The sequence below is a fragment of the Aptenodytes forsteri genome, unplaced genomic scaffold (genome assembly GCF_000699145.1).
Source record: "Aptenodytes forsteri isolate BGI_AS27 unplaced genomic scaffold, ASM69914v1 Scaffold296, whole genome shotgun sequence".
Taxonomy (NCBI): Eukaryota; Metazoa; Chordata; class Aves; order Sphenisciformes; family Spheniscidae; genus Aptenodytes; species Aptenodytes forsteri.
The window spans coordinates 1,204,875-1,227,521 of NW_008796181.1; the positions used below are offsets into that span (position 1 = coordinate 1,204,875).

Here is a 22,647-nt window from a genome sequence, read left to right on the forward strand (position 1 = left end):
AGGAGGAAAGATCACAAACGTAGAGCACCCAATAAATCTACCCATTCTGCTCTTCTCTCCCCTGAAAAAACCACAATTCGACATTCCCAGTGGATATAAGGAAAAGCCTTCCCCCAGGAGGACGGTCAAGCAGTGGGCCAGGCTGCCCGGAGGTGGTGCAGTCACCACCGCAGGTCTGGTGCCTAATGAACAGCTTCCAACTCCAGCCGTGCCGAGACGAGGTGAGGCCCTTCCGAGGAGCCCATCAGGAGCTTCCCATCTGGGGATCCGTGCCTGGGGGTAAGCAGGCAGCTGGAAGCATAAACCCCTCGCAGCACACAGAAGACGCGTGTGAGGCCACTGATGCTTCCTTTGCCAAGTGTGAGATCGTAAAAGGTAAATAAAAGAACCCACTAGGTTGTTGGGAGGAGGACGACTGCCTTGGCAAACAGCTGACCTTGGTACAAAAGGTCTGAGGTTTAGCTTGTTCTCTAGCTTATGTTTTGTTTAAAAAAAAAAAACAACTAAATTAATTTCTGTCCTACTACTCCCGACTTCCCAGAGAGGTGTCCAGTCTGCTTTGAACTCCTTCTGCTGAGCCACACCATCCTGCGTTAGTTGGGCTAATCGGCAACTGACCCGGAGGTCAGCTGTGGAAATCGAATTTGTAGTTGTACTGCAGGGCACCTTTCATTTCTACATTCGGCTGAACAGAGGGCATGTGAGCGGGCAACAGGGACAGGAGAAAACATTTCTTATTCGATACTAGACAGGCAGAAGTGTGCAGCACCTCTGTGCCAGAGGGAATTAAAAACAAGCAGTCATAAGTAAAGTTCTTAATCGCACACACACAGCGGTACGTCACCCGAACCACGCTGCAGTCCCTCCTGACCCCAGCACTGCTCAGCTGAGTCATCTGCAGCGACAATATCTGACTTGAGTCCATCTGACAGTCACCGACAATCCTGGCTCCTGAAAAAGAGGTTCAAGCAAAGCCATTTCCCATCTCTTTCCAAGTTCTGGTTTACATGGACACAGTGGTGCAGAAAACAAAAGGTTCAGCTTTGGTCACCGATGGAAAGTCTGTTGTGGACAGTCACATTAGTTCAACGGCCTCGTGTTCCCCATTTTCTTGCTGTACCATACAGCCGACTTTATTGTTGAAGAGACGAGACAGACTTCCCTTCTGAGAGCTCCTGCCCTGGGCAGACCTCTCCTTCTTCAAACGCCGCTTATTTCTCTTGCATATTCCCCGGATGTCCCAAATCCTTAGTGTGCCATCGTGGGAAGCCGTGTAGAGCAACTCGTTGTGGATCTGGAACAACAGGGCCACATTTAATACCAAATCGTACAGCTCGGAATCGGCACAATCAAACTGTCAGAAATCAGAGCAAACACAGCTTGATCCTAACACTTGAGGCCTGATAGCTCATTGCAAGAGCCAGTATAAATTATCACAAAAGCTGCTGAAGTGGGATGAGACATTACCAAGTCAGGACTCATTTCTCAGCCACTTCACAGAGCCATAAAATATAAACAGCAAGAGTTATTTATAACCTAAACCCACTGGAAAAGCAATAGGGAACTAAACTCAATGTCAGAGTAGGCTGTAGCTGGGAGTTTCTGGGCTGGTTTCACACTGCTGGGTTTGAAGATGAAGCTTAAGGAGGCACCAAAATCACCATCAGTGGGCAGGGGGAGGTTCAGGAATGCTTTCCTTCTCACTTCCCTTCTTCTTTTGCAGGAAGTTACAGGTACAATTCCTCCTTCAAAATTTGTTCTTCCTCCAAACCTGCAGTAATTTAACCTTGATTCCCCCCTGTAGTTTCATTTCTTTAACGAAACATTTGCTGCTGTTGGTAATGTTTCCAATTGTCCTCACCCCACCCTAGAAGTAAGCCGTCGGTCTTGATCATCTTCCCCTTCCTGCGTCAGTCTGTCTGCCACGGGCGCTCGCAGTCTCCAGAGGCGGGCCATGACAGCGAGCATCCCACCGGCGGTCTGGCTTACACCAGCATGAAGCACCACACAAGCACGGCACCACCACAGCCCCCTCATCCATCCCTCATTAATATACTTAAGATCATATTAAGGTCGCCACTTCTCAGTCCTCTCTCTTCCTGGGATTTTTTGCCCTGTACACTTGGAAATGAAATTACAAAAAAAATACAAAGCCAAGCTTTGGTCTTGTCAATACTTAAGAGCTGCACAGAGTGATTATATCAGTTATCACCCAAATACAGCCAGGTGACTGTCTGCGACACAACCAACTGGTCAATACCCAAGAGTTTGCAGTTTAAGACCAATTAGCCACTTGCTAATTCAGAAAAATATACAAAAGAGTACCGTATTTACAACTCTCTACGCTTGGGATCAACTCCAAAAGGAATTTTATCTCCTTTCTCTTTCCTTTCAACTGCCAGCCTGCCAGAAATACTTAGAGCGTCTCACGTTCTTAATCAAAATCCTCATCCTGTATGCAGCTTTTACTGTGATCCCGATGCAGGGAGATGTGGATTCTTAAATGCACAAAGCATCCAAGGATTCAAACTTTCCCCTCCAGGATTCCTTGCACGATACTGATCTTTGCATTGCCACTAAGGATTACTAATTCCTCCCCTTTCAACTTTTAAACGCCAGTATCGCTTGAGCCTAGACAATATGCAAGCAACTTTTCAGGGACTTAATTAACTTTTAGAAAATATTTAAGCCAGTGGCAGAGACTCTTCCATTTGTCTGGTAGGATGTGGGTCAGACAGCAATACAGAGCTTCTTTCTCATCTTTATACCTTCAGAAGAATAGATCCCGATGGCAATATTTTATACAAACGTTTATATACAGGGTAGCACGTGGAAATCACCACTAACTCTTCACTAAGACCAGAAAGGACGGTAAGCAGTTGCTAGACTGTTGAGGGATGCCACGCCCGGGGCGGCTCAGGGGTATGATGCTATATATTACTCTGCTTGGGTAAGGCAGAAACTTCTTTTCCGCCTAGAGCATTGCAAACACTTATCACCAGTGCCTTGTAATGGAAGGGGTCTCATGAGGTCGGGGTCCATTCCCTGCCCCTACACAGGATCAGTTACATCCCTCTCATTTCTAATGGTTGCTTGCCTAACCCGACCTGAAAAGCCTCCAATCACAGACATAGGACTGTCTCTGGGGGCTCGTTCTGTGGTTTCACTTGTCCTTATTATTATCGAGTTTGTCTAAAATTACAAAAGGAATATTCGAGTCTTACTTTTCGTCTTACCCTAGAACAACATCCAACCCAAGACACGCAGAACAGCGAGCCACACCAATTCCCACAAAACAAATGAGGGAGCAATCAGAAGTGAGAAATCCCAGCGAAGAAACCCCTTCCTGACCTGGATGCAGTTGATGATGAACTTGTGCCCTCGAAAGATCTTCTGCAGGACACCACTCTTGGAATTGAAAGCTCTTGCACAGGCATCACCACTTCCTGTGAACACTGCAACGCAACCACACAACACAGCACATGGCCAAATGTGAGCAGCCACGTTAAGGTCAGTTCATGCGAGTTCAAAATGTACCTAAAACTAGTTCACAAAGGAGCACGATGTATCATTTTTAGGCTTGATTCTCTTCTCAGTTATAGCAAGTTCAGATCATTTTCATTTCGCTGACCCCAGCGTGCTTGTTTTCATTCGTATTTTTCAAAACACTGAGCTGCCTTAAGCCTGAAGTTCCTACATACATCAGCATTTCACTCCACACACACTTCAAGTATCTATTTCTGCTCTTCTCTTCCACATGTATTTCCCTGCCTAAACATGCCTCAATAATTCTAAGCAGGCAATTTATCTCAAGTCTGGTTTTATGGATTTCCACTAAGCCTTCCATTTGTTTTACCATAGTTATTTCCAGGTTTCCATTCAGTACTACAGTATCTTCATCACCTCTGCTGCTGCATCAAGCAGCAGAAGAATCTGTACAAACCACAGAAACAGCGTTACCACCTCTCATACCAGTAATATGAATTTGGCCTTAGCTCCATTAAAACATACCCTTTTTCCCCCCCCATTTTCAACCATAAGCTTACTACCAATAGGTATGGCCGTCTCTGTTGAAATACCACAGGCAAATCTTCTGTCCTCAGAGGTGACTGGCATGTGTAGGCAGCTTTACAAAGAAGCTTTATAAATTCGTTCAGCGTGGTAGATTTCTTCAGCTAAATCCTGTAGCTTAGGATCTTTGTAAGCAGTAGAGCCTTTAAGTGATTCAAGGCCCAGGCTATAATCTCTATTTCAGCATGGCACAGAATTATTTGAGGGTTTTGGCTGTAACTCTTGTATTCTATGTGCTATATTGTACATGTGCTACAAGGGGGGGGGGTGCTGAGTAAATTAAGCATGACCAGGGATTTTGGCTGTTCATCAGGTTTCCTTAGGGTATCTTAACACATTCGAAGAACAATTCCTCAACACTTCAGGATCTTCACATCAGATCCCCAGAATTGCTGCATCCGGAAACTGTAAGGCAGTGTTGAATATTTAGATTTTATGCTTAGCAATATGCCCAAAAAGGAGCGCATTTGTGTGCTTTAACGGTTACCAGCTGTCTTCATAAACACTCACTTTCCTTCACTTAACCCAAACTCCTCAAGTTTATCTAGAGATAAATATTTCAGAACTGCAAAAAGCAATATATTCACTGCTCCCTGCATTTCATGCCTTTGCAAACGCCACTAGCATGGAAAGATTTTTATAGAACTGAAGTGCCTGAAGACAACAGATTCCTTTTCTTTTGGGAGAAGTCAGGCACTGGATTCCTAAAAAGAGGTGAAGAAATTATCACGGCAGTAAATTCAGGACTACAACAAGAGACAAGAGAACAGGCTACCTACTACCATCAGCTTTTCAACTTCAAATTAAACGGCAAGAGGCTGGGTACTTCCCGGGTACACCTTCAAGAAACATCTGGATGTGGAAAATCACTGTCATTTTATACGGGCCACTATAAATTCAATTGCCAACACAATCCTGAAAAAGCATTGCGTCCCATTCTGCAAATGAGTAACAACGATGTACAGCAGGGAAGGTGCTACAGATTTTTTTCCAGTGAATGGAAATCACTTAATACTATTACACACATGCAGAGAGTAGGAACCAATTAAGAGCTGTTTTCACTATGCAGCTGTCAGTTTACTTTAGCTATCGCTATCAGGATTTCGCTTTTGACAGACATCCTTTATGGCTTTTGAACTGTCACTCTAGATTCAGGAAGCCGCTTTGCACCTCTGAGTTTCAAAGGAGAGCTGTTGACCTAATCCAGATTTAGCATTTAAATATATGCTTATATATACCACCTGTGAAACAAACAAACAAACAACAAAAAAATAAAATCAACAATTCATTTTTATTTTTTACTTAAATTTCATAGACTCTTGGGAGGGAGAACAGGTTTTAAATGTTCCCTTGGAGTTTTTGCAACATGAAAAAATATAAACCGCATTAAATTTTAAATGACTGTGCACATACAGTAGGAGAGAAATAACCAACATAGTATCATTAAGTAAATTAGATTGAGAACCAGCTTTAATATTGCCCATGCTATTAATTACACAAGCAGACTGAGGAAAGCCACTAGAAACACATTCTGATGATTTAAAGCTTAGTTCTCAGATCTGGCTGGACTCCCTGTACACTATAGAGCCATTTTGGAAACACACGTATATTTTTCCTCTCATTCTTCTACTATATTTTCTTATTTAGACTGTAAACTCTTTGGGGCAACGAGCCTTTGGGTACTGATCAGATAACAAGCAACAGAATTAAGATCTTCTAACAGAAAGTTACCACTTCTCAGCTGAGATTCTTTCCATGTTCTTGCGCTCGTGCAAATGCAACATAAACCATAACAAACTTCATTTATATTGAAGTATTTTCTCCACATTTTTGAAAGACAGAGAATGGACACACAGTGCTGATCTGTCCCAGATGAACAGCTAGAATTTTAAGCTACGCTAGCGCCAACATTTGATATCCAGTGAACATGTCTTTGTAATTCTAATTGAAACAAAACTATTAGATACTGTGTAAATAAGTGATCAATGTATTACAATAATGCAAGCGATCATAGTATATAAACTAATTTTTAAGGGCAAATTTCCTCTTTCAAGAATTAAAATGCATCTAAATTCTATTCAAACAAGTCCCTAATATTTTTCCATGACATTTTTTCTACCCTTCAAGTGGAACAATTCAATTCTCCCTGTTTGACACTTCTAGTATTTTTGCATTCGATTTAAAATGAGATCTTAAATAACTCTGTGAACGCTTCTACCACACTACCAGGATGTTCTTCACAGGTCTGACTAAATGCAGCAATATTGCCTGCATTTTAAGAAAAAAAGAGTGTTATGGAAAAATAATGTATGAGTATGGCAGGGACAGGGTGGTAGGATGAGGGGGAAGAGAGAGAAAGCTGCAGAGCTGATGGGGGTGGCATCAGATAATGAAACTTTTGTCCGAGCCTAAACTTTCTTTGTGATGGTTTTAGAGAGCCTGGTCAAGTCTATACTGGTTGCGTAAAAAGCAGGATCAACACTGAAAAAATGCAGCTCTAGAGGTCTCGTTAATGAAGGAGACAGTCTCGCCATCTCCCATCCAGACATGGAGATTCCTCACTGCATCAGGCCAACATCAGCTTAGCACAGTTACCTCACCTTTGGGTAGTCTTGATCGATTCAACACACACACACAAAATAATCAGTATTTTGTTTGCCAGTGCTCATCCTGGATTAAAATTTCTGGTTCATTTCCCCTGCCCTACCTGCCTAAATCTTTGAGCAATAATAACTTCAGGGTGCAGCGTAAGCTCAGACCCTTTCCCCTTCCATTTCAGCCTTCTAGCCAACTGCAAAAGCTGAAATCAGCAGAAATTATAACCTGCAGGTAGGGGAGAGTGGGGCAGTTCTGCAATATAGGTGAGGAGAGCTGAAATTAACCGTAAATTACAATCAACTATTTTAATGGAGAAAAGTAGTGCTGTGGGTCTAATGCTGAAAGGAAGACCAAAAAAAGGCTACCTGAGTAAAATAAAAATCTACCTATGGGCTTGGTTACACATTACATTTCCAAACATAATTAAGAAATCAATTCAGTTACTGCGTTATAAATGTGGTCAGTCAGCCATGTCAAGCATGGTGCTAGACAACTGCCATTAAACTGTAATCTGCCCGTGCAGGTATGACTCTCTTCTACTGTGTGCCATCTTGCATTTGTCAGCCATTTATCACCATCACACTGATGATCTGCCAAAAGAGACATCAAGGCCCAAATAGCAACCACTCATTTGGTGTTACGTGTTCGCTTCATAGCTGAAGTACAGAAATTGAAATCAGAAAAGCGTTGCGAATTTCCAGATTAGCTTAAGACAGGCATTTCCATCCTGGTTACCCTGAAGGAGAGAATTACTTGTTTGGGAAGCAAATGGAGGCACATTAGGTCTAACATCAGTGGCAGGATAAGACCAGGATGACACATACAGAGAGTTCAGGCTGATAAAAACAGAGGTGCAGTCTTGCAACCCAAAACCAGAAATGGATAGATGACATGGAGAAGGAAAGCCAGCCAAGAAAGGGATTTAAAGAGGGAGGTTTCATGGTCAGAATATACTGTTATGTCAACAATAGACAGTTATGTACAGATACCACTATTAACAGGAGTTCTGAAAGTAGGGGAACCGAGTCCCGAGCATTAATAAGGCAAGCAATGCTTGGCTACTGCAGAAAGGTGGTTTGGGGAACAAATACATGAAAGAGGACAGATAAAGGGAAAAGAACTCGTGGGAAATGAGTCTAGGAAATGGTCAGAGTCTGAACAGGAAGCCTAACTGTTAGAAAGAAGCAGTCAGCATCTGAGATGTGATTCTGGTTTAGGACAGTCCATTACACAGTACCTACAAGGTAGGAGAGGCAGGCACAGGGCTGCATATCCAGCAGCAGCACTTGCTGTCCCTGAGTATGCAGCAGAAGCAGACTGACAGACATCAGACTAGCGAGGTTAAACCACAGCTATACAAACAACCCACAGACAGCTCAGGATTTAAGCCACTTCCTTTGGTAACAGAAATAAAGCAACTGCCTCTTCATTTGCCAGAAGAGGGAGGTGGAAAACAGAGCGAAGATCTAAGCTTCCCACATGGAGTAGCGTAGCGAAGTTTGATACTGAACATAAACATGCTGGAGTTGAAAAAAGTAACAATTTCACAAGCCTTCAAAATTACAGTATTCTCTATTAACAATCTTTGATCAAAGACAAACATCGAAAAGGAGACAGGGGATTGCTGAACATAGGAAAGGCAACTTACAGATCCCAGCGTGGTATTTCAAAGTGCTAACGCTGTGTTTGTGAGCCTTGTACGTTTGGATTCGCTCCCCAGTGTCTACTAACCAGCACTTCACTGTCCTGTCCGCGCTTCCTGAATACAAGTGCCGATTCACTAGCTGAAGGGAAGAGAAAAAAACATCAGCAATAGTCTCTCAGGCACATTCATGAGAGAACTGCACTGAAGTGACTCATCCAAAGTCACGGTTTCCAACTCAACAGCCTCTTACAAAGAGCAACAACTACACCTTGAAAGAAGAGGGATGATGAGCAAAACCATTCTTCACGATCGCATCTCTCATCGACTTCTGGGCCTTAAAAACAGCTCCCACGTTTCAGAAGATAAAAAACTTAGCCCATGTGCTGGTGCAAGCAGCAGGATTCCAGTGAGCTTAACAATGCTAACCCTACTTCCATAATTAGTTACATTAATACAGCCTCAAAAAAAACCCTGTAGTGTAGTTTCTGCAAAGCATATTTGACAAGAACTCTTATCAGATTGTAAGTTTTAATTACAACAAAAATTTCAGAACAATTTTGAATAACAAAAAAAAGTAAATTAAAAATAAAATCCTACGCAACATAAACTGGGGTTTAACACGATCACTCTGCACAAGGTCAATATTTGGAAACACTAACTCTTCCTTGAAACTGTTTTGTATCTGTGTTTCCACAAGTCTTTTTAGACTGTGTTATCAAATGATTAAATAACTATCCTTACACGGGTTTCTAAACATCTTCAATCTGATTGTCTTCTGCTGTGTGTTTAGAGCAACTCTGCCTATAAATCCCAAAGAACAGTGCCTCATTACGCTAGTTATCCTGCACACTGTGTGAACTCACTAGTGGTGGAGGTTGGTTTTTATTCCACACAGACATGACAGAGAATGGCAGAGGAAAGGATTGCAGATGGGAAACCAAGACAAAGAGAAAGTAACTGACCTGTGCAAGGCTATAAAACTAGCCAGTACACAGTAACAAACTAGCAGCTCAGCAGGGAAACCCTCCACAGTGCAAAGAAAAATCTTGCATTCTATGTCCACCTAACAAAAACAAACTAAATGTTTCAACAGCCATCATTATGTACAGCTCTGACTGCGTACTCCTCCAAGCAGAGAACTGGCCAGACACCTGCCATCTGAAGGCAGTGTAATGAAGGCAGCCAGTCATCACACACTCTCACAGCCATCCACGGGCTGTAGTTTGAGGTAAGTTTCATGGACTTGCAGCAATCTCTGTATCAAAAGGACAGAGAGACAGGAGGGAGAACCCTGACCCCCCCACAAAGAAACAGAATTTGCATAAGGACTAATAATACCATGTTTCCCCTCTAGACACACGGATCAGAAGGCTCAAGTGACCAGCAGAGCACTAACCCCTTACGCTCCTCATATGTCTCCAGGAATCCAACTGCAGAACAAATGACAAATCAACTTGACATGGGTCTTGCCCTTAGGTCACTTTTAAGGGTCTGGTTCTTCCACCACCTTAGATTATTATAAACCTTCGGTCCCCACTCTTTGCACACTCTGTATCTGTAAGGTTGAAATGTTTTTCACGCTCTCCCATCTCCACCCCTGTTCCCAAAAGGAATCACCTCATTCCCAAAAGGCATCATAAGTGAGATTTGCACAGAAGAACATTTGCACTGTGTTACAAGAACATGAAACAAAAGGTATTTTAAGATACAAAGCACTACAGTGATGGGACTACGCTAACCCATGTAAGAAATGTATGTGGGCAGACCAAGATGATCACTGGCCGCAGCTCCCACCAGCCCAGTTGGAGCAGTGCATGCCACACTTCCTACCAGAACTTGGCCCAGGGGACAGTTTGCATAGCTAAACGTCAGGAGCTTGTAAAACACATACCACTGTTCAAAGCCAGCAGTACTTTGAAATGTCACATCCTATTACTTTTAAGCTGTTTTAGCAACGGCATTGAAACTACATCTCAGTGAGGAAAGAGAAGGAATGACCAGCAGCACTAACCAAAACTGAGAGCTGTAGAGTTAGCCTGAGGAAGGTAACCTGACTTAATTTCCAGGCTCAACCTGAATGGGCATGAAGAGCATTGTCACATTGCACCTGCTAAATGGAAGAGGTTGCTTTGAGTTGAGATCCTGCTGCATTGTTCTTGGCCAAGACATTGCATTTCTTTTTCAGACATCTTGCTAGCAGCATCAGCCCACCCACTGAACAAGGGAAAATGCTAAGTTAAAACCTCCTGCAGGTGAATGCCACTCTGCCTTAATGGTACATTACGTTACGCTGCTTCATTTCTACATTTAAGTGGGTGTATAAATGCTGAAGTGAAATAGAAAAGCTGCAACTTGCCTAGATTTGCTAATTTGCTAGATATAAAAATGTGTTAAATGATGTGGGCTTACTCAGGTAATTTATAGCACCAGGATCAGAAGAGCCATAAAAGCTTCTGATGCCCAGTCAGAGATCTGGAGAGTTCGCTGACACACCAACCACGTTCATTAAATTCAAAGCCTCTGTGCTACCCAGGCTGCTGCATGATATACTTTTATGCACCTTCCTCCCCCTCACCAGTTTAAGCAGGTGAGCACAGTAGCAAAGGACTCTCAGCCATGCATGGAAACTGAAATACTAACAGGTTAAACAATCTACTGGATGCCACAGACTAAGCCTGCAGCACAGCCAACAGCAAAACCCAGTACAGGCTCTGGCTGGGACACAGCCTCTCATTTCCATGGTATTTTTAAAACACAGAGCACGAAATAGCTATTAGAGGAGAAAGCCATCAAGAGCTATCAGCTCAGGTTGAAGTTGCAAATCAGATCTGCCTTTAGTGATATGACGCAGGCATCATCTCATCTAAATTGATGCAGGTTATCTACAGCTAACATAATCCCTTAGAGTCACTGCAGTCTAGGGCACAATTCATCTCATCCTGAAGCAGATGTCTGAAACAGATCACGCCTTAAAACTCGCTATTTCTCCCCCCTCACAAGGACAACCTTCTCCGCTGTAGCCATCTATATCAATTTAGGTGAGATGACTCCTCCTTCACTTGATTAAAGATAGGTCTAGTTTACAACTCCAGCCTAAGCTACAACATTTCAGATATCTATATTTAATCAAAATAATAATAATCATCACATACTGTTCCCCTAGCCAAAGCACCTTACAAGCAGGCCCCACACCCTGTGTAATATAAAATAAATACCTTCCCTACTTTATAGATGGGGAACCATGATATAATGCAACTGAAGTCCATCCAAAAAAGGACTTGAAATTTATAGCATCCTAACTGTTGACTACCCAAATCCCAGAATGCAGCCCTGATTTGGAAGGCTCATCCAGGCTGCAACCATACCTTTCTACAAGGCACAGGAAGCATTACATGCTTCAGGGCAGTTGTGACAAGCAACAATGTACAGTATCCCTGAAACTGGTCAAGAGAGTATATGAAAACCAGATGGGATTCTGTCTGAGAAGAGCAAGACAGAGGCACCAATCCAATCTGACCCATGTCAAATTGGTATTTTTACTCCAGAGCCTTCTTTCAGAGTTTGCATCCAAAGGGTGTGGCTATGCCCCAACAACGCAGACACGGCAGCCTTGGCTCCAACTCACCAAGGTTGGTCATACTGTGCAAATGTCCTCACGCTGGCTGGGCACAAGCCACCTTTGCTGTGGAAGCAAGGGAGGTCTTAGGGTCAGCCAGCAGCACAGGTCCTTGGCTCCCGTAATCCTTCTTCTTAAGTCATGACTGTATTGAAAACTATCTAAAAAACCCAAGAAAGAGGGACTGTAACACGGTTCCCCCACCCACTTCCAGACAGGTCCCCAAAGCACTGATTTCTAGTTAGGTCACCTTCTGCTGGTTCTCCCTCTAGGACTCTTGCTAACCTCCTTACACCAGCTTGGCTTCTATCCAGCAGTTATGGGACTCTCCAAATGGGTTCAAATCTCCTCAGCCTGCAGAGACCATTTAATCCAGATCCGCCAGTTCTGTTAGACTACTGGGCCAAACCATATGTTGCTGTTCCTTGGGTTAAACACAGTTGCCGTTCCTTGGGTTAAACATCCCTGCTGACACGTTAGGCTCAGCAGATCTGTCCCCTCTCAGGACCTGGACAAAGTATACTGACTTCTTCACCAAAATGCAAGCTCATGCTGCAGCTTCGATGGGATCTAAGCCTCCCCACTGCCAAGACGCACCCATTTTTGTGTATGGGCATCCAGGCGCAGTCATTTTCAGCAAATACTTATGGGCTAGGCCCCCAGGTCCATAACTACTGGGCTTTTCCAGCCCAAAGTCTCCAAACCTTTACCCAATTCCCTATGTCCCAGTCCTATTCTTATTAAAAAAATTAATTTTCTTATTATTTAGAAGGAAAAACATAAAATTTCACCCAATAGATTTTTCCAGATATACCCAAGTCTGTCAGCTCTTGGTTTAAAAATCATCAGTAGAAACAGTTACATATTCTAATCTGCAACTGCCTGGAGAAGCGGTGATATTTTCAAAGCTGTATTTTCCTTGGCTGGCTTTTGAGCACTTCGTTCACTTTGGATAACTGCCCAACAAAGCTCCTGACAAGGAAAAGCATGGCAAGGCAAGGACACCTGTAGCAGAGCAGACAACACAGAACAGATTTGCACCTCAAATACCAACAATCTGAGTGGACATTTCAAACCCAAGTAGCTTCAAAAGAATTAAAAACCTGGTGACAGTCAGATGCCCAGTTCTAAAGCCTCAGCAAGACAGCAAAAAAAATCACTGCATTGGTATCTGTAATTCTGGACTGTTCATTTTTCTCATTACTCTGAGGGACTTTGCTTTAAACCAGATGAAACACTGAGACACATGAATGGAGCAAATTCGTCTTAATCCTCAGGCCAAAGTACCAGAGATGATGTATTTCATGAAAAAGTTCAGTCAGACTTGCTTGTGAGTAGCAAAGTAACAGCAGTAGCAAAATACAGGTTGTAAACGCTGAAGTAGTTACAGGTTTCACTATTAAAAAATGCCAGTTTTATGCAACCCTGACCTTGGTTGTAGCCCCCAGACACACCACAGTTTGAATAAAAAAAACCAAACAATCACATCTAGGGTTGGTCTCTCAAGACAATCACAACCCTATTGCTCCACAAGCTTGGCTGAACTGAATATATGCAGCAGCTTAAGACAATTTCTACCTGTATGAATGCCAAAAATATCTGCAAAAGGGCTGTTTAGCAGGTATTTCAACCTTATAGGAACGGACTTTGCTCTCCCAATTAACCTTTGCCATAAGAAACAATTTAACTCTCATCCAAGGAGAGGCAATTGGCTCTCCAAACAGATTTGGACACATCCTCTTTCTGAAGGTCACTGCACTCAGACTGGCTCCCAGGAACTTCACAATGAGTTCACATCAGTGACCACGTGTCCCATTACCAGCTTATTCTTCACATGGGGGTCAGTATTCCTACAATCTGCCAGCTGGGTCTTCTGTTCACAGCCACTTCTAAGTTAAAAATCACCAACTTGGACCAATCTCAAGTTACAACTATGTAAGCCTTCGGTCGAGTTAGACTTTCAGGATCCCATTCAAACCACATCCATTTTAACGAGCTAACGAAGTCCCTGTGGGCAAGAAATTGTTTTTTTTCCTGAGAATCCATCTAGAATGAGCTCTCCGGTCTGGCTGCTAGAAAACGTTTTTCAACTTCTTTACTGCAGTGCGAAGTAATGGTCCTAGAAACATGTTTCTTTTCTACAGGTGTTTTACATGTTCATATTCCTCTAATTCACATCTTCATCCTCTGATGAATTATGCAACAAATACAAATTACAAAAAAATGTGCACTTAATTTAATTGGTGTGACAAGAAGAAAATTCTGTCCCCATGACCACAACAGTTAAGCATATAAACGGAGTTCAGGCAACAGCTTTGTTCAAAGCATTCTTTTCTTCTAGTCAGCTTTAAAAGGCAACTAAAGGGAATGGTCCAAACAAAGGATCTTTTGCAGGAAAACCAGAAGCAAGTCCTTGCCCACTCATGTTCATTGAAAACTCCTTCTGCAAGAAAGGAGTTTTCTTGCAAGAATGTTTGCTATAGGATCCAAGCTAAATTCCAAGCTGGATCATTTCTCTCTGCCAGCTTTTGGCAGCACGATTTTGATAAATACTCAGAGGCAGAAAAATCAGCAAAGGACAAAGCAATCCTTGTGAACAGTTTGCAAAGCTACTTTGGAGACCTTTAGAAAAACATACAAAAGTAAGTATTTAAGTCAGGCTTATTCAGCCTATGGCAGGCAGTCACATTAATGAAAATGCATGTTTGATTATTAATTGCAAATACTGGTCTTTAGTCAGGCCTGAAATTTTTAAGTGGAAGAACTAGCATGAGCTGTGTGATTACACTCAGCCCACCCTTGCTTTTTCCCATCACTTCCTATAAAATCTCATCATTGGCTCTTACACGAAGAGGGAGCACACAAAACAGCTGCTGTCCCTTGCCTGCCAAGCTACCAATGCACTGCAGGAGAAATAGAGTGAAGAGTTCTGGCTGTTCCACTGCTAGTTACCTTGCCTGACTATGAGAGTGAAGTAGTCAAGGCCGCCAAAGCACCTAGCATGCACACGATTCCCACTGCAGATAGAAAGTCTCCTGGCAAAACTTCTGTCAGTCTAATTTAGATAGTGGAAGGAAGAGAATAGTGGCATTAGAATAAGCTGGTACCTGCAGCAGAACTACTTTGACAGTAGACCACATGCAGTCAGTTCAGCTGGTAAATCACCTTCAACAGACTGACCCCGGGACAGCAGGACAAGCCCTGGGGAATATCTGAGCAGCTCACCCTCTTCACTCCACTGTCCAGGACCACCAAGGACAGGGGAAAAGGGAAAGCTAAAAGCTCATCAATGCTTCGCATTCTGCCACACTAGATTAGAGTTGCTTTCAGGCTCCTCTAACTTATGCTAGCTGGCAACAACACCTACAGGATCTTAGAGCAATGGAGGAACATTCAAAATCCGTGTGATGTTTGATGATGCCTGTGGCTTTTCATATGCCAGCACTGCAGGAAGCAAGGTGGAAAACATGGGTGTGCTTTATGGATATCTACCCAGAAACGCCCCTTCAAGAAGCTCTGCGAATTTCCATTCACTGCTACAGCGACACTATTGGTATTTACTGGAAAGTAACGGGAGACGACTGGAACAGTCCAGACCTAATTTGCAGCAGTTTAGAACATCCTGGGGCATTCCCGTTAATAACAGTACTTTTTAAAGTTGGGGAAAATATGGTCTCAATATCCAAATTTTTCCTGATCTGTGTCCAGGATGAGAGATCACACTGAGCATTTCTCAAACTTTTTGAAAGGTCACCCTCCCTTAGGGATCTTTATTTGAATAAATAAAGTGAAAATAAGTCTTTATTTTTTTTCCCTTTATTCTCTCCACAAAAGCATTATACCACCCAGAGAACAGGTAACTACCGTTAATTGCTGGTACCAACTCAGTTCCTCCAGGACAGGGGAGTGAAAAACTTGTATAATTAGCAGTTCACTTCTGCCCTGAAGAAAATGAACTATTGTCAACAATTAAAACTGTCTGCTGGCTACTGTGAGCAACTCACAACTACCTCCAAGTCCTTCCTGACCCACAGTTTGAAAAATACTATCCCAACTCACTGCCACAGATTGCAACATTGTCACTAAGAAGCCCTAGGCAAAGGCTCCAAGAGCTTTTTGAGAAGAAAACAAAAATTAAAAAAAATAAACACCTCTATTCAGGAAGTTTCCCTTCTGTTGTAACATCTTTGTATGGATTCTGGTGATTGACCCCTTTCTAAAAGAATGAAAATACCATGTGGGCTGTGCTGAGCAGCAGCCAAGTGGAACAGAAAGGCTAGTGTTGAACCCAGTAAGGAAGAGGGAGGAATTAGGAAAGATCGACAGCCTAAAGCTATTCAACAGCAGTACAGTGACTGCTTAAGCTAGGATAAGTTTTAGAAGCCTAGAAACGAAATGCTCTCTGTGGGGGCAATATGTACCTCAGCTGGATTCTTCTAGCCTCAAACATCAACTGGTGATGAGAGAAGCGAGGGGCTACCAGTTACTCACAGCTAGAAGAAGATTTGGCCAGGACTGTTGCCAACACAGTCTTGGCAGCAGTAGTCTTGTGTACTTTGAATTGTTCAGGTTTTCCAAATAGATGTATTGGTTTTGCTTTTCTTCTCCCCTACAAGAAGTTCTGTTTGTTTAAAACCATTGTTTAACTCTGTGCTCACAAGCGGAGCAGCATTGCTCATTCTTGAGCATTCAAAGAGCATAATTGAATTTCCCAGGCTTCTAGGAGAGGGTCAAGCCGGTTTTGTGTAACAATTTTAGCAAGAACCCAATTAAATTAAAGCAAGCTCTGTTGTTGCCAATCTGTGCCTTGGAGAAGGGTTACAATTAAACAGCAAAACATAGCGTGACACTAAGAACAGCAACAGATTTACTTGAGCATCCTCAAAATACATTACCACAATATCATAAAAACAAGCTTTAACACTGAGAATTTACCCAAGCAAGACAAACATTACTCCAGGGCAACATGATTTTGTGTGGGGTTTTTTCCTTTCTAAAACTGAAGGAAAACAGAATTCCTTCAGTACTATCAGGTTTTTAGTCTGCTAGTGTCAGCTGCAACTACCTTCTTTAGAAACAAAGGCAACATTTATTAAACAGCTATTAAAAATACATACTGTAGCCTCTGTAAAGGAAAAGCACTTATGGACGACAAACAAACAAGGAGAGTAGTGAGAAAGTCTATTGTCATTAACTTGTCAGACACATAGTTACAAACATTTAAGGTTTGCTGACCTGAAACCAAGTTACAGACCATCATATACCTTCTTTAAATATACCATTAGCATTTTCTGGTGGATAATGGAGTGTACAGGACAAGTGCTTGTGCAATAGTTCCCCTTTTCCTTCATCTGCCTAACCTCCTTCTCTCCTCTGCAACATTAACAAACCTGGCAGCATTCACCAGAAAAATACTGCAAACAGAAAAACAGGGTATAGTTTTTCAGGTCACATTAAATTTTTCCTCTCCTTCGTCATTTCCTGGTTTCGCTCCCCCATGCTCTACTTCTCTTTTCCATTTTCCTTGCCCATTTTCTTGTCTTGGCCATCTCTTTCTCCCCTTCTTTTCTCAAATTATGTCTGTGTGGTTTTTAAAGCAGGATTTCTTTCAGCTTTATGCTTTCCTATTATCTTTTGCCCACAATTTTGGGTTGGGTTTTGGGTTGGTATTTTTAAGTTATCTGGTTTACTCTGAATTTTTTTCCCCTGCCCTTTTTAAGTTATCTGACCCTGTGTCTGTTTACTTGCTCAGGTTATTTTACTTCAAAGTCTGGTGATCCTGCATACACAATCCTACTCAGATGAACAGTCCTCCCAGCAAACCTACTAATGAGTTTCAAGACCTAGGAAGATTTAAATAGATACTGAGCTAGAAGCTAGACCAGGATAGCCACTAGAGCAAAGAGGATAATCAGAAAGTGTTTTAGGGAAAGAGGATTTGTCTCAAGACCACAGAGCGCTATTATTTTGTTATTACATGAATGTTTAAGCTTACCATTTATAACCTGTCTCGGAAGAGCTTCTTTACGAATGAAAAGACAACTGAGACCGACATGAGTTAGGATATGGATACCCCCTTCGAACGGCTCTTGAAGAAGCCTCTGTTCTTACCTCTAGGCAAATTACTGATCCTTGATGCTCTTTGAACACTTTCAACTGCTCACCAGTGACAATATTCCACGTTCGAATGGTATAATCCGTGCTGCCAGAAAACAGCTCCCTGTTTGGTGCGTCAAGTATAAGGCATAAGACAGCCCCAGTGTGTCCCAGCAGAGTCTGGTAACAGCGCCCACTGGACACCCACCAGACCTTAACAGTGCAGTCTGTGCTACCTGTCACCAGGAGGTCTCTGCTCACTTTCTCCTCCTCCTCCTCCTCTTCCTCCTCCTCTTCTTCAAGAACATCCCTGGAGGAATAGTGAGCTAGAGTCAGGACACAGTTCCGATGACCCCGGAATTCCTGGATTTGTTTCTCCTTGTCCACACTCCAACAGCGGGCCGTCCTGTCGTAGGAGCCACTAAAGAGATAGTCTTTGGCAACCAGGATCCTGCAAAAAATAAAGTTTGTGTGTATGAACAGTATCATTCTTTTTACGTAACCATTTTTTGTCACAATTTCAATGCCAAGCACCCTGAAGTTAGAAACAGTAGCATGAACACAACATATATAACCCCAATTCAGCATCACTGTTTAATACACATTATATGAACTTTTTGTTTGTTTTTTGTTTTGTTTAAAAAAAAACCAACAACAAACACTTCCCTGTTTCTACTTTTAAAATTGAGACGCCTTATTCAGGTACATCAATGCAGACATTTTTACACTACAGCATTGTAACTTTGGGCATTTGTGTTTTTCTAAAATCTTTTCCAGCAGCACTATTGTGTACTTTTCATAAGTTATATATACTAGTTAAGAGTTTGTTGTGGATTTTTTCTCTTTTAAAATCCTTATTCAGGTACATCAATGCAGACATTTTTACACTACAGCATTGTAACTTTGGGCATTTGTGTTTTTCTAAAATCTTTTCCAGCAGCACTATTGTGTACTTTTCATAAGTTATATATACTAGTTAAGAGTTTGTTGTGGATTTTTTCTTAAAAAAACCCAAAACAAAACTCATTCTTGATAATTATTTATTAGTATTGCTTTACAAATAATTATTTATAAACTGACCTATGAAAATAGCTTGGAATTAAAATAACAACAAAAAAAAAAACATTCCAGGAACCTGAACTGTAACTGACAGTGTGCAAAGATTATCATGATCATGATCAAATCGTGATCAAATATGATCAATCATGATCAAATAGAGAGAGTGCAGGAAGAAAATATACACCTGATTTCACTTATCCCAGGATCTCAAAAAAGGTAGAGCAAGAGCACCCCACTTTTTACATAACTGAAGAGCAAATCAGAGATTACAGCTCAAGAATTCAACTTACTGGGCCTCCAAAATAATGAGTAGTAGCTGCACAAACATATAACAACAGAAAAATCTCTACAGTTCATACTTCCAAACCAGAGATAGGGAACATCAGAACCTGTCTTCTGTGTCAGCTGAATTTGGTCCTCTGGAACCTTTCAAACTGGCAACAAAGTCATATGAATAGGGAACACATTTCCCATTTGCTGATTCAAGCAAAAATCAGGCCAGTGCCAAAATAGAGACAGAGCCAGCCTTCCTAACTATTTACAGAATCTAGCTACACATCGTATGTGTTTTGAGTTTAGCAAGGAACAAAAAAACCCACCCACCAAAAAAAAAAAGAAAGAAAAGAATACCAATCTTTGACTGCTCTATTTGTCATTAATTAAATCCAGTCCAACTATTAAGAGGCACTTTAAATTGACAGGCCAATCAGTCACACACAATCAATCAGTTTAATATTAAACTTCATTTGCACAAACAGGAATAGTAATTCCAGAAAAAGCCCTGACTTTATCCCTTTTACTGACACAAAGGCTTGACGTGATGTTTTTAAATCTATTTATCAGAAGCATCTGTTATCAATTGAATAATTTCTTCTGGAATTTCATTCCTAGCCCTGGATTCAATTCCCCTGCTGTGTGCCTTTCATTTCTCTCCTATCTGCTGTCTATGGATGTGTCAGCACTGTTGCTAGGAAAACTAATCATTACAGCACAGAACACGTGTAGCATTAACTCAAAGGTTTACAGAACCCATTTTGTTAGTGTAGTAATGAAGAATTGCAGGAAAATGACAATATATGCGATAATAGATTACAGGAACACAAGGGAAGAACTCCATGGAACCAACCTGTTAACAATTGATGTGTGTCCTCGGTAAATGGCCAGGCACTGACCTGTCATCACATCCCACTTTCGAATGGTATGATCTGCACTACACGTGAAGGCAGCCTCATTTTCTAAGTGGCAAAAGGTGATGTAACTTTCATGTCCTAGGAGTAACAAAGGAAATAAATTCAATCACTGTGCATGCAAGCAGGACAGCCTAGTCGAGCTCTTCACCTTAACTAAAAGAAAAATACAACAAACGGACTGAAACTAGTTTTAAATGCACCACCATGTTCTTCACATTTAAGGATTTGTATAAAATACATCATTTTTAACTAACAGCAGAAAACTCTACTTCACTGATATAAGAATTAAGTGAAAGAGTAAAACAGTGCAGTTCCACCAATCAGGTAGATCGAACAGGATTATAAAAACATAATGAGCTAAATTAATATCAGTATAATAAAACTCACAATACTGAAGTTTAAAACCAGTAAAAAATTGGCTTTTTTTTAATAAAGAAATGCTTTTGCTTCTTTCTTCTGAAGTCAGGAAAAAAAGGCTGCATTTTAACCCAGCCCGTTGATTGTCAGGACACAAACAGACTTAAATCAAAGCACGAAACTATGAAAAAAGGAAGCAACATGAGACTTACCAGCAAGTTTAGTTTCATTGTCCAAGCAGAATGAAACACAAACAAAAAAAAACATACCTGGTAAAAAGTCAGCCAATACTCTCCCCATTATGTCTAATAACATGAATAAACCCCACAATTTTCAAAATATCAGTATACCTTTAAGGAAATAACACAGAAAGAAAGAATAAGAGCACAATTATTTATACAGTATTCAGAGTATGTTGGGATTCTACAGTTACAATAAAAATAGACACAACCGCTACTCTAAAAATTTCATGCTGAAAAACAGGGTAATGCTAGCGAAGAGGAATCAATATTACAACCTTAAGCTTTTGTTGTTGCTTAGCAAGATGTGTCATTTTCCTATTGTATCATTTCATGCACCGCATTTAAAAATCACCTTAGGATTCAAGTCCCAGCTTTTTCCAAGATCTCTTGTGTGAAATTGTTGGGACAGTATTATCTTGCGCTCTTCTGTTTTAATTATTTAGACTGTAAGCTTTCAAGATCAGAACTGTTTCCTCTTAAGTAACCATCATAAGAGAGCCCCAGACTTCGGCTGAAGCTGGTGGGCCCTACTGTGATTTAAGTAACGCTATTCTTTGAGGAGAAAAGAAAAAATGTAAGAAGGGCAAATGTGATTAAAGAGAGACAGATGGACAGACAAAGATATTAGAAAAACAGAATCATGTTGTAGAATAAAGAGATGGTATAAAAACTGAAGGAAAGCAGACTGCCCAGTAAAACACTTTGTTTCACTGACTGCAAAAAACAGATTTTACTACAACTCCTGTAGTTCAAAAGCCTTGCTGTAGTTCAAAAGCGAACCAGAATCCATGTTACAAACACACGTCTTGTTTCCTCTTAAGCAAATTCACCAGATGCCAAAAATTAAACAGATCACCAGGGCTATAAGCAAAACTATACCCATCCTCACATTTTTGGGAAAACTTTTTGCAAAGCAGTTTAAATGGGACAGGTTTCAACGACTGGGATTTTTCTAACAGCATCATGTAATCCTGCTCTAAGGAGATCAAAAAAGCATCTTGGTTACCGCACGGAAGTCTGTCAGTCAGATTTTAACCATCAACAATACTCGAGCTACACAAAGGATGCCAAAACCCCCCTGTGGCAGACAAGGTCTGGTGCTGGTCTGGTCAAAAGCAGCCACCACAGAAGCCTGTCGGTTATGCTGTGGTGGAAGCTTGAAACTGTCTTATAGATACAGGTTTATCAGTAATTACAGCTTGTACGATACAAATTTACACAACAACTGTGTGCGTGCATAAATATAAAATACATACAGTTATCTGATTCGACTGACAGTTCGCAAACCATCTAGCCAACCTTCTTTAGAGTTTACCCCAAACACTAGCAGTACATAGGCCAGATTCTGAATGTTATCCAATATATTTATCTTTCTAGTTAAAAGTTAATTGTGGTTTAAAGGGATTTCTAAGTCTAAAGCAAATGCAGTGAGTTTTCCAGGAGCTAGAACCATGGCAGGATGTGGGGAAAAAAGACAATACTCCATAGTTAAAAACAAGCAAGAAAACAAACAAACAAGAACAAAAATTACAGCAATGTGATTTCTTCTTTGGAAGAAAAAAGGACCAGAAATTCCAAATTTAAGAGCTTTTTTTTTTCTTGTATTAAGAGAAAAGAACATGAGTGAGTGAGAATACAAACACCTTTAGTCCACATCTGACTCCTGCGTGACTGTACTTTCTACAGAGTTTTTCTTTTCTTTTTAATTATTGAGATGATAGTCTAAGGATAATAAATATTGTTTAAAATGCAAATCAATTTAAAATGAGAAAG

The 22,647-nt window shown here is 41.3% G+C and overlaps 1 protein-coding gene across 1 annotated transcript in view; it reads right to left on the minus strand.

Annotated features, from left to right (window-relative positions):
- Nucleotides 1–723: 723 nt before the first annotated feature.
- Nucleotides 724–22,647, minus strand: part of WDR86 (WD repeat domain 86) — a 22,571-nt gene continuing 647 nt past the window's right edge. The window contains exons 2-6 of the mRNA XM_009287799.2: nt 20,212–20,353; nt 18,042–18,477; nt 8,318–8,453; nt 3,352–3,455; nt 724–1,294 (exon numbers count right to left, since the gene is read on the minus strand). Of these exons, the coding sequence (XP_009286074.1) occupies nt 1,076–1,294; nt 3,352–3,455; nt 8,318–8,453; nt 18,042–18,477; nt 20,212–20,353 (1,037 nt within the window). The 3' untranslated portion in view covers nt 724–1,075. The remainder of the gene's footprint in view (nt 1,295–3,351; nt 3,456–8,317; nt 8,454–18,041; nt 18,478–20,211; nt 20,354–22,647) is intronic.